This window comes from Anticarsia gemmatalis, chromosome 17, assembly GCF_050436995.1.
Source record: "Anticarsia gemmatalis isolate Benzon Research Colony breed Stoneville strain chromosome 17, ilAntGemm2 primary, whole genome shotgun sequence".
NCBI classification, from domain to species: Eukaryota; Metazoa; Arthropoda; class Insecta; order Lepidoptera; family Erebidae; genus Anticarsia; species Anticarsia gemmatalis.
The window spans coordinates 1,448,462-1,461,068 of NC_134761.1; the positions used below are offsets into that span (position 1 = coordinate 1,448,462).

Here is a 12,607-nt window from a genome sequence, read left to right on the forward strand (position 1 = left end):
ACACTGCAAGAGCTCTTACAAAGTTCAGAAATCTTCAAAATATATTCCGTTTGGCGACTGCTCTGCAACTCACAGATTATTTGTGGCCACATCCAGATAAGGTTATTGGTAAGATTTATTTATGAATTCTCCCTTACCTTGAGTCAGCTTTTGAACACGGGCAATGTAGCCTGCGCCGAAACGTCAAGCAATTCTAAGCAAAATGTATGTCGTTTATTCCCATATTGTATCCGATGAATCGTGCAACGAAAAAGATAAGAAGTTCTTCTTATTTTAAAAAAAAATGCTGTCCTATTATAAAGTTTCCGTGGTTAGCTTTCAAATTGACCAAGAATTGCTTTATTTAGAAGATTATTGATACTTTTCTTTGCCTTAAGCAACATTCTAACAAAATTCTCAACATATCAACTTTTCATTTTAATTATCCAATTGAGTTGTATGTCATCCCACTAGTAAGATATAACCAATACGACAGTTCTATTGTTTTAGATGCAGACACTTTTGACTACATAATCGTTGGCGGTGGAACGGCAGGTTGCGTGATTGCCAAAAGACTAGTAGAACTAAGATACGCCAAAGTATTACTGATAGAAGCTGGTACTAACCCACCTCTCGAATCAATAGTAAGTGGAAATTCACGGCATATAATAAGTCTTATAAACACTTGATTTTTTTGAGGTTATCAAATTTGCTATCAAATATCTACATTTTATATTATTATAAATTTATAGTGTTATTTTTCAGTATCCAGGTTATTTCCTATATCTAAAGCAATCCGCAGTCGATTGGAGTTTCGCCTCTAAAAGAGAATTCAATCCATTATACATCAGAAATGGCAGAGCAACGATAACGCAAGGGAAAATGTTAGGAGGTACTAGTGGTCTGAATTTTATGGCATACGCTAGAGGTGACCCCATCGATTATGCTTTATGGGCTACAATCAGCAATGATTCCTCTTGGTCATATGAAGAAATTCTACAACTGTTTAAGAAGAGTGAAAACATGCAAGATCGAGACACACTTGAATCACAACCAGATAAAGATCTACACGGAACGTTAGGTTTAGTCAAACTTAGAAAATTCCATCGAGACGTCGGCAACAAATATCTAAAAGCCCTACAAGAAATGGGCAACAATATTCTTATAAACAAAAATTCTAGAAGTCCTCTGGGATTCACTCCTGTTTTATTCACCTGCGGAGAGAAATTCCGCCAAAGTACAGCGTATTCCTTCTTGAGACAAGTGGGAAATAACTTATTATACATAATGACTAACTCAACCGCAACCAAGATTCTTTTTGACGACGAAGATAGAGCCGTAGGAGTGTCTGTACTCACTCATGATAATAGAAATATACGCGTCGTGGCAGAAAAAGAAGTCATATTGACAGCTGGAGTTTTTAAAACACCTCAATTGTTAATGGTCTCTGGAATCGGTCCACGAAAGCATTTGCAGAGTAAGAAAATTAAGATGGTGGTTGATTTACCAGTAGGACGGAATTTACAAGACCATCCAGTTATTCCTGTTTTATATAAAATGGGAGAACGATTGCCTTTAAAGAAACCTATTAATCCATACACAATAGAATTCACAGCAATTGACGGCAGCGTGGCTATAACCAAACCCCAAGATTACCCAGACTATTCAATTTACAGCCTGATCCTCGACGATCCAGAAATGTTTTTAATATTATGTGCGGTTTCTCTTGGATATACAAACGAAGTTTGTGATACGATGCTTAAATCTGTTGGTAAAAAACAAATGTTCCTAGTCTTAAACCACCTGGCGTACCCAAAATCCCGAGGAGAAGTTTGTCTCCAAAATTCAAATATATTTCGTCCACCAGATATAAAATTAGGTTTTTACACACACAAAGACGACATCAAGCAGCATGCAAGAGCTTTGATGCATTTTAATAAGATATTAAACACGTCTTATTTCAAGCGTGTTGACGCAAAGATAGTTGATCCAAAATTGATGTGTGGCAAAATGCGTCCGAAAAGCCATACTTATTGGAAATGTTACGCTGCATCAATGGTGACAACATTACATTATAATGTTGGTACATGTGCCATGGGAACTGTAGTAGATTCAAAATTATTTGTCAAAGGAGTAAAGAATCTACGTATAGCCGATGCCAGTGTAATGCCTGTTATAGTATCAGGACCGACAGTCGCCACAGTAATGATGATCGCAGAAAAAGCCGCGGAGATGATCAAAGATGATTTTTATGCAAATAAAAAATAAAAATATTTAGATAACATCGGGTTTTCTTTTCCCCTTGATTCTTAAGATTATTGTTAATAATGAAATCCGGAATCTACTATTCTTTCAAAGCATTGTGTTATTTATGTATGGTCAAGTATTAAAAACAAATGCACGTATATAACTCAATAATGATAACAATTCTGATTTAGTCCTATACGCGTTTGCGAGAAGAAATATATTTTCAGACCTTCTTTATAATTTTCTTTTGTTTTCTAGTTATTGTCTTAAATAGATCAATTTATAGGCATGTCATTTACCTATCAAAGTTGAATGAATAATTAATTAGATTGACATATACGTGTATGTTTATCACTTAGAGTGTGATCGTAAAAAAACAAATTTCACGACCTTTTAATCGATAAGGTTTACTGGTGACTATAGAAGTTTTTTTTTAATTGAAAACTCTAATGAATCGGATGGTAAGTTTAGCTTTAATATGTTCATTATTAACCTTTTTTTATTTGTTAAAATTATTGAATTTTCAGGGCAAATATTTTTGAAAAATGGATTCGGCTACAGCAGTGAAAAGTTTTCGAAATGTTCAGAACATCTTTCGAATGATGTCCGTTTTACAGCTAACTGCTTATTGGTGGCCAATACCAGCTGTGGTTCCAGGTAAGCAACATAGAAATATTTTCTAAAATTACAGCGAATTTTCTTTAGCATCTAGTTTTTGGAATATTGTTTGAGTAGTAGTATGCGTTGTAGTGTTAGGTTTTTTTTTAACCCGTTACTGTCCCACTGCTGGGCAAGGGTCTCCTCCGAACGAGGGAGGGTTAAAGCCTTGAGTCCGCCATGCTGGCTAAGTGTGGGTTGGGGACTAGATAGGACGTAAATTGAAAAATAATAATAAAACATAACTATTTTTATCGTCGAAAACCCGAAGAAATTTTCTAAGCAACGTGATAAATATTATGTAACAATATATTTTATATACCAAGCTTCTACATTTTAACTAATTGATCACAAGTATTTGTTAAGCAGCAATCAATAATTCCCAAAATTGCCAGGTCAAAGAGTAATTTAATTAATTCTAGATCTAAAATATAATCTGTTATCGTTTACCTTGAAACCTACTCATCTGAAATTGATGGGCTTTCATTTAGGCCAGCCATGATAGTAAAACAGATTTACAGATGACCTCGTTAGGTCTGTAGATAGCTAATAAAATGCACGTGACACTGAATAGAACTTTGTGGATGTTTTACGGCCGGTATTTACAACCAAATGTCTAATAGCTAAAGCGATGATGATGATGGTAGTATTTTCGAAAGATTTGTAAGAATTTTTGGATTCAAGAAGACAAATCTACTAAACAACTTATATGAAAATGTGAAATTTTGTTATGAAGACTTTTAACAACGTACAAACACTTATGAGCAGTTAAACTTTGCCGCTCCAAGCAGGCACAAAACCACTCATGAAAGACCACTGAAATATTATTTTGTTTTACAAAAATCGGCCTTACAATCCTCGCTTGTAATTCTTTTTCTACTATATGAAATTAATAAGATCTATTTTATTATGTACTATTTATGCCCACGACATAACGGAGACTGTATATGCGTTTAAGGTAAGGGTATATTTGTTTATTTTTCAGATGGTGCAACATATGATTACATAATAGTCGGTGGGGGGACAGCTGGATGTATAATTGCTAGCAGACTGGTTGAACTAAAACATGCCAAAGTTTTGTTAATTGAAGCTGGTGGGAATCCGCCTCTGGAATCTTCTGTAAGTACCTCACAAAAATATAACACTATACTATCTTATTCAACTTAAGATTTAGGTAAGGGTAGAAAATAATTTGTAAGCTGATTGGTCTATTAACGTACTAAATGCCCTAAAAATGATGTATTTGTATTGTGAGCAGTCTCATTTTTCTTCAGAACACCTTTTTTTATATTATGTGTAACTAAAAGTTAGTTTAACATCATTGGCCTATGTCCATCTATTTATAATTCATGTGGCATCAGGCAGAGAAATATTTGTAACAAAGAAACATCTTCGTTCGAAGCTTAAAAGGCCTATACCTTAGTTTAACAGAGACTGTAAAATATGTATATGTTTTTTTTTCAGTACGCCGGTTATTTTCCATATCTCAAAAGATCAAGTGTCGACTGGAACATGACTTCAGTACCGGACGAAACAATGCGTTACCACAAAGGTGGCGTAGCAGAAATTGTGCAAGGAAAAATGTTGGGCGGTTCAAGCGGCCTTACATACTTAGTCTATGTGCGAGGAAACCCTGTTGATTACGACTCATGGGCTACACTAACTAACGATTCTTCTTGGTCTTATAATTCCATACTTCCATTATACAACAAGATAGAAAGAGTGATTGACAAAAAGATTCTTAGATCTTCGAAAGATAAAGCGCTGCACGGAACTAAAGGCAAAATAAAACTAAGAAAGTTTTACTACAAACCAGCTGATACATACTTAAAGGCTATTGAAGAGATGGGTAGAAAAGTTGTTGTAGATGTCAATACTAGAAATCCTTTAGGCTTTACAAATATTTTGTACGCTTGTGGTAAAAAAGAGCGCCAAAGTACTGCATATTCTTATTTAAGACTAGTGAAGAAGAAACCAAATTTAGACGTGATGACCAATTCTTTGGTTACCAAAATTATTTTCGATGACACAACGGCTGTAGGTGTGTTAGTGAAAACGAAAGATAATAAAATCATAAAAATAAATGCGAAGAAAGAGGTTATACTAACGGCTGGGGCTTTTAAAACACCACAATTACTAATGCTTTCTGGTATTGGACCTAAAAAACATTTGGATAGCAAAAAAATCCCAGTTTTAGCAGATCTACCTGTAGGAAAGAATTTACAGGATCATCAATTATGTTTGGCAGTATATAAAACTGGAGAACGAAAGCCTCCTATTGGACCACCAAATCCTTATACAATTGGGTTTACTGCATTAGATGGTCTTGTGGCTTTAAACAAATCTGAAAATTACCCTGACTATGATCTACGTGCAATAGTTCTAGATGACCCGAAGATATTTCTAGCATTCTGTGCAGTAGCTTTTAGTTTTAATAATGATATTTGTGATACATTGAACAAAGGTGCAGATGGTAGACAGATATTTGCATCTTTCATCCATCTTGTCAAACCTAAATCTCGCGGGGAAGTTCTATTGAAAAGTACTAAGATAGAAGATCAGCCGTTGATCAACCTCAATTTTAATGATAATGAAGAAGATGTAGAAAATCAAGCAAGATATCAGATGGATTTCAATAAAATTCTTAATACTCCGACATTTAGAAATCTAAGTGCAGAAATTATAGATCCAGAGATTGAGAAATGTGGTGAACTACAGATTGATAATTTTGAGTACTGGAAATGTTTTGTTCGATCAATGGTTACGACACTACATTACAATGTTGGTACTTGTGCGATGGGTAGTGTAGTGGATTCTAAATTATTTGTCAAAGGTGTTAAGAATCTTCGTGTAGCTGATGCAAGTATTATGCCAAATATTATATCTTCTCCTACACTGTCTGGAGTAATGGTCATAGCTGAAAAAGCTTCGAAAATGATCAAAAAAGGTTTTTGTTCGAAATAAAAATTAAGTGAGGATACTTTAAGTGGATCTACTTAATTAGTAATATTAACTGTTTTTTTTTTTTCGGTATTTTTTCATTCAGAAAACTATGAAAGGTTGTTCATTTATTTATGATAGTTTATGTTTTGTTTGAGTAACAAATAAATTTGTGGTTAAAAGGTGTTAGTTATGTGTTATATTGAACATCGAAATAGAATCATTGTTCAATTCCAGTTTTACATAAAAAATGTGAAATATTTTGTGTTAGTTAGATAAGGTGACAATGAGAAAATACGCATACAAGTAATATAAAATTACAAATCGATTCACGAAAAATATAAACTCAAGTAATAATAGTTTTTCTTAGTCCGTTTGAGTGGGAAGGAAGGAAGAGGGGAGGCCTTTAGTACAGTAAAACACGCTAATAATAGTTATAAAATGTTAAACATATTTTTTGCTACAAGTTTATTGATGTCATAACAATTATTGAATAAAACAATTTCCATATTGTGTTAATTATTTGCTTCTTACTATTGATCTGCATATGTGTGTTAAACATTTCATTGAATTCTCTACCAAAATGCAGCCATGTTTTTTTATATGACAGTAGACCAATAAATTCGTTTTATAGTCTATTTCAGTGCCAATTACGTTGACTTTAGGTGTCTTATTTGTAACATAACAGGATAATCTGTTTTTTTAACAATACAGTATCTCACAAACCTGTTTTTTTTATTGACATCGTTATTTTTAGTATATTGCAGTAAGTGTTTTCAAGTTGCAGTTTGCAATTAGTAAGAACGTGACATGTCTCATGCATTTTGCGTTTAAACAAAATGATGAACTCGACAGTAGCTGTGCAAAATTTTCGGCACGTGCAAAATATATTACAAATTGCATCGACTTTGCAGCTGTTTGAATATTTGTGGCCTTTTCCACCTTCCGTTAAAGGTAAGATCAATAAATTATAATACGTTTCATAATAGTTGTTATAGTTATTTGGAAATAATTATAATCATATAATCATTTATTCAAATCACTTAATTTCATACAATATTAATTATATTACGTCTAAAAACTACTTGATGACAATGGTTGTGGGTGCCTAAACTAGGTTAACCTGTATCTCGGGAAGGACTATTTAGATTTTAATGAAGTCATAACAAATAACTTACATCTTTTTAGTTAACGGGTATTGAAGTCTTGGATATCTTTTATACTGCAGTTGCCCAGAAAACAATTTCTAGAAGGTTTTTCTGTATTTGATAACGACATTGACGAGTAATGTCACCAATTAAACGCCTAGCAATTTATAAAAAGGCCTTTACTCCAAAAACACCGATCAGAAACCGCTTTGATATGAGTTAGGCATAATTTTAATATATCTAAGCTGATCTTTAATTGAATATTATTATTTTTGTAGATGACGCGAAATACGATTACGTAATAGTGGGCGGAGGAACAACGGGGTGTATAATTGCTAGCCAACTGGCTCAATTGAAAAATGTTTCTGTTTTACTTGTTGAAGCTGGCGGCAATCCACCATTGGATTCCATGGTAGGTAGTACAAATACATACCTAAAACAGAAAAATATTTCGGTTCTTCAAACGATAAATTTTTGTCAAAAATGACACGAAAAAACGATACGCATATACGTTATGCATTCAATTTGCTAGAGATTTACCATGCATGTTTGCCAATTTATTGTTTTGAATCAAATAAACAATTTAAATAATTCTAAATATCAACTCTACTAATCGACGCTCTTAATTTTCGTTAGTAAACTGTAGAAATGTTTTGTCTAGTTGTCAATCAAAAAATATAATTTTTCTTTTCAGTATCCGGCATACTTAGCACACCAAAAGCATACGCAACATGATTGGAATTTCACTTCTATACCGGAAGATTCTATGCGTGGCCACAAACATGGAGTTGCAGACATAGCTCAGGGAAAAATGCTAGGAGGCTGTAGTAGCCTTCATTTTATGACCTACGTACACGGAAACCCTGCAGATTTTGATACATGGGCTCAAATAACTAATGATTCTTCATGGTCATATAAATCTCTCCTTGCCATGTTTATCAAAAATGAAAGAATGCGAGACAAAAATATACTCTGTTCTCCAAAAGACATGGCTTTCCATGGAAGAAAAGGAAATATAGAACTAAAAAAGTACTACTACGAAGTAACAAACAAATATTTTTCCGCTCTCAAAGAAATGGGCCACAATATTGTAGACGATATTAATCCGAAAAATCCCCTAGGGTTTACTAACGTACTATTTAGTGCTGGAGAAAAATATCGCCAAAGTACGGCTTATACTTTTTTAAGTCCTGTAAAAGATAATCCTAATTTACATGTTTTAACAAATTCTTTGGTTACTAAAATTGTATTTGACGAACACAAAACTGCTATTGGTGTCAAAATACGCACTAAAGATAATAAAACTATACATGTGAAAGCTCATAAGGAAGTAATTATAACAGCTGGAGTATTTAAAACTCCACAATTATTAATGCTTTCTGGAGTAGGACCTAAAGAGCACTTAGAAAGTAAAGGTATCGAAACTATTGTAGATCTTCCAGTTGGACAAAATTTACAAGACTATCCCATCTGCTTTATAGCCTTCAAAATGGGTGAAAGGAGTCCTCCCACGGAACCTTTTGACTCACGTGTTATTCCATTTATTGCTTTAGACGGTCAGGTAGCATACAACAAATCGCAAAGCATCGCTGATTATGAAGTAAGGAATATCATTCTGAATCATATAGATTTCTTTCTTGTATTATGTGCAGAATCTTTCAGTTATAAAAACGAAATTTGTGACACAATATACAAAAGTATTGACGACAAACAAATGTTCTTAGCTTTTAATCATTTGATGCATCCGAAATCTAGAGGGAAAGTTCTCCTTGATAGTCTTAATATGAAAGATCAACCGAAAATAAAATTAGGTATTTATAGTAACCCAGAAGATATAACAAGACATGCAAAGACGATAATGGACTTTATACCTATTTTGAATACGACATATTTTAAGAAAGTTGGTGCAGAGCTTGTTGATCCAAATCTGAAGAAATGTGGAAAGATGAAATTGGATAGTTTGGAATATTGGGAGTGTTACTGTTCTGTGATGGTAATGACATTGCATTATAATGTTGGTACCTGCCCGATGGGTACTGTGGTGGATTCGAAGTTATTTGTCAAAGGTGTAAAGAACCTTCGTGTAGCAGATGCCAGTGTTATGCCAACGCTTGTGTCGGCTCCACCAATGGCATCAGTCATGATGTTAGCTCAAAAAGCTTTTAGTTTGATAAAGAAAGATTTTTGTAAGAAATAAATTTGTTTTTCTGTTTGTGGTTTTATTTATTTTGTTGCTTTCGTAAGTAATTTTGATGAGTATAAAGTTAATTATAATTAAAATGTTTGTTGTCAGTATAACAGTCGTAAAACAAATAATTTTGTTTAATAATAATTTATTGCCTCTGAAAAATAGAGAGATTACAAATATGCATGTTTCATTGCTGATCATGAGGTATTCGGTTAACTCCCGAGTCCTCCGAGAGTACCTCCATTACATCGGAGTAAAATTGTTAATGGCGAAAAAGAGTGTCTGTCTATCTGTCTACACCTTTAGGTATAACAGGCGTTATATTGAGCATGTATAATGTATATTTAATATTGCAAAAGTTGTAATTTTAGTTAAGAAATCATTTAAGAGTTTGTTGTATTTGTTGACAAAGCAAAAAAAAACTTACCTAATAACGATGTTTTTACATTCCGCAAAACTGTCTCGTAGAAATTCAAGGCAGTGTTTCGACAAAACTAACTAAGGACAAATAAAACTAAGTAGATACTTTTCCCACAAACCGAGTGCTAAATATTTTAGTGCTCTTGAGGAAATGGGCGGCAAAATTGTAGTGAATATTTATACAAGAAATCCCTGGAGTTTAGAAACGTTTTGTTTACTTGAAGAAACGTGCACAAGTACCGTGTAATCCATATTTCCATAGTAACCAATATTGATAATGAAAGGACATGTTTCGTGGTTTATGGAGTGTCAGATAGTTCATGTAATTAACAAATTTACAGCAAATTTATGCAAAAAACATTTTTTTTTTCTAGTCTATATTAGAATATTTCTCAATATGAAACCAAAGTTTAGTAAAGTGTTCTGTATATGGAAATAGACTCAACGCATTTTGTACACCTCTATCTACACCTTTGGGTATAAAGCTTGATATTTATGTAAGTACGTACAATATATGCAAAACGACTAGTAAATCAAAATAAATAAATACATAATAGCGTTAATCCCTGTACAATAAAATATACTCATGCATAAAAGATAAAAGTTATAAACCCGTTTGATTTTATATAAAATACGAATATCAAATTTACTCAGGCAATAAAACAATACAAATAAAATGGTATTCATATCACTGGAACTCAGATTAAAGACAATGAAACCACTCAGCATTGAATATAAAACTGTATGTATTCAGAAGCAATGGCGTAGAAATATCGTTACATATGAATAATGTCTACGTTTATCTCTTAATGCTCGTGATTTTACTATTTCAATTTTGTGTGAGTTTTTAGTAGTTCATGAGTAGATAGTGTTTGCTTTCTCGTGACGGAAAAAGATTTTCATTAATTTTACTTTTAGTTATATCATCAGCCCAGTAGCGCGATTATCTTTAGTCAGTACTGTCGATTATCAAGAATTTGACATTTAAAACGAACTGCAAAAATAGTTTCCACGACGTCCGCTAGAGGCGCTGTCATAATTTGTTTTTCGACAGCTAGCCGGTTGCCAATAGTCGATGGAGTTAGAATATTGCAGTGCTGGTCTCTGTCTACACCTATGGGAAGAAAGAATGAGCGTGTGTGTAATATTTGAGCTGCTGCATTTATATCAATTTTTATCGTAGAACTTTATACAAATTTAGTACCTCATTAATTCGGTCCTTCAAGATCAGCTAAATTGTATCCACTATTGCTTGTTTGATAGCCGATTGTATCAAGTTTTAAATTGAATTTACTATAGCTACTACTGAGTTAAATTTTTTTATTTTAGTAATATACAGTATGTGCTCGTAATATACAGAATTATAAAAACATGCATAATATAATCTGAAATACGAACTCATTATTATCACCAACTGCATACTGATTCATTTAAATGAATCCCAAAATACGTTTTCATTTTTATCTACGTCACACAGGACCAAAAACCAATATGAATGTTGGAAACGTAACAGTATCGAAAGTCTAAAATAGTGGGGATTTTCGATATTTTTTCCTATGTTTGTATTGTTGTAACTGACACCATATTTGCAGTCCCGGTTTGCACACTGGAATGACAAATCGAACCTGTTTTTTGGGTGTGGTTGAGCGAATTTTACCTGTGGATCGATATTTTTAGTTGCAAGTTAATTGGAAACATTTCCTACAATTCAAAGAAACAAATAGAATGTAATATAAAAAGACTATTTTACGGATCGTAAAATCTATTGAGTATTATTAGTAATCGAAGTTTTTTTGAAGTCGGCTATAAATTATATCCGTATTAAAATATTTTGTTGTTACTAATATGTTGTATTATAATCATTGAAGTTGTTTAGACATTACATCTTATAAAAAAGTTGTTTCAGTTTCTTATGTGTGTTAAACTTATTTTTATTCTTTTTTATTTGAAGCTGTTGCATTGCTCTCACTTTTATATACAGCTTGTAAAATATCATAGCAATGACTCGCAAAGTAGAGAAATGTAGAAACAAAAATGAACGGTTTAAGCCAAATCCTTTGTTTCTTAACTTACTTATGTGTTGGTAAAGCTAACATGAGAATAGGTTGATTTCCAACTTGAAATTATACGATATAATATTCTGAATCCCGATACATAAAACTAACGTTAAAATCGATTAAAGCTCCGTCAGAATAACTGCCGAATACTCTTTATAAAATGTCAAAAACACATTTTAGTATAGAAATGTGAAATAATGACGTCACAGTGTCTTATTTTCGTTGGTATCAAATGAGTGAAAAATTGCACCGCGCGAGCATTTTGGATGAACCTTTTGAAAGTACTATTATTTTTTTTTGTTAACCCATTCAACTGCCCAATAAATATACATTTAAAACCTAATTATATATAAAAAAAAACCATAATAATGTAATATTTTCAATATAAACAAACGTCACGCGTCGTAATATTTCTCCTTCCTTCACTACCCAATGGCATTACAAAGTAAAATAACACGTAGAATATCAAAGTGAATTGAACGTTAATACGTAGAGCACCTACATGCCTCACATGTCTCCAATATGGTCTTGATCGTCGTCTAATAGACAGCCCGGGGCAATATTACTCTACTCGAATTTCATTAAGTTTGAACCTACTTGCATTTCTGCGCTATGTTATTTATATAGACTATAGAGTTGATAATATATAATAGAATACGGGAATTAACGCGAACACGTTAATTCCCGTATTCTATTATACATTAAACATGCAACGCGAGAGTTTAAAAGTTATGATTGATAATATATGCTATAGATGTAAGTCGGTGTAATTTATTTGTAATGAAAATTTGTTAATAAATTTTATGTGGAGTTTAATTTCAGAAAAGACTCTTTTCACATTACTAAGATGAGATACATGCCATTTTCAAAATTGCATTTTGGATTTGATATCAAATATGTTTGGTATTAAATCAAAAAATATTCTTCCACTTACGCTCTTGTTCACCTGGGCATGCGAATTATGTTTAGTT

General features: G+C 32.8%; 3 protein-coding genes across 6 annotated transcripts in view; 2 read left to right on the forward strand and 1 right to left on the reverse strand.

Moving 5' to 3' along the window:
• LOC142980038 (zwei Ig domain protein zig-8-like) overlaps positions 1-12,607 on the reverse strand; it is a 248,613-nt gene that overhangs the window by 165,924 nt on the left and 70,082 nt on the right. The gene's annotated exons all lie outside the window — the stretch shown is intronic.
• LOC142980169 (ecdysone oxidase-like) lies at positions 203-2,247 on the forward strand. Its single transcript, XM_076125501.1, has 3 exons — positions 203-261; positions 476-623; positions 745-2,247. Exons 1-3 carry the CDS (start codon positions 203-205, stop codon positions 2,245-2,247), a joined length of 1,710 nt encoding a protein of 569 aa, XP_075981616.1.
• Positions 2,501-5,847, forward strand: LOC142980170 (ecdysone oxidase-like). Its single transcript, XM_076125502.1, has 4 exons — positions 2,501-2,687; positions 2,754-2,883; positions 3,869-4,002; positions 4,348-5,847. Exons 2-4 carry the CDS (start codon positions 2,772-2,774, stop codon positions 5,845-5,847), a joined length of 1,746 nt encoding a protein of 581 aa, XP_075981617.1. The 5' UTR covers positions 2,501-2,687; positions 2,754-2,771.

Excerpts from the sequence above, each read along its gene's own strand:
- LOC142980169 (XM_076125501.1), top strand. The coding sequence starts at position 203 with ATGTATGTCGTTTATTCCCATATTGTATCCGATGAATCGTGCAACGAA. Across the intron at positions 262-475 it reads TGCAACGAAAAAGATAAGAA|TTCTATTGTTTTAGATGCAG; the intron begins GTTCTTCTTATT and ends CCAATACGACAG. Across the intron at positions 624-744 it reads ACCCACCTCTCGAATCAATA|TATCCAGGTTATTTCCTATA; the intron begins GTAAGTGGAAAT and ends GTTATTTTTCAG.
- LOC142980170 (XM_076125502.1), top strand. The coding sequence starts at position 2,772 with ATGGATTCGGCTACAGCAGTGAAAAGTTTTCGAAATGTTCAGAACATC. Across the intron at positions 2,884-3,868 it reads AATACCAGCTGTGGTTCCAG|ATGGTGCAACATATGATTAC; the intron begins GTAAGCAACATA and ends TTTATTTTTCAG. Across the intron at positions 4,003-4,347 it reads ATCCGCCTCTGGAATCTTCT|TACGCCGGTTATTTTCCATA; the intron begins GTAAGTACCTCA and ends TTTTTTTTTCAG.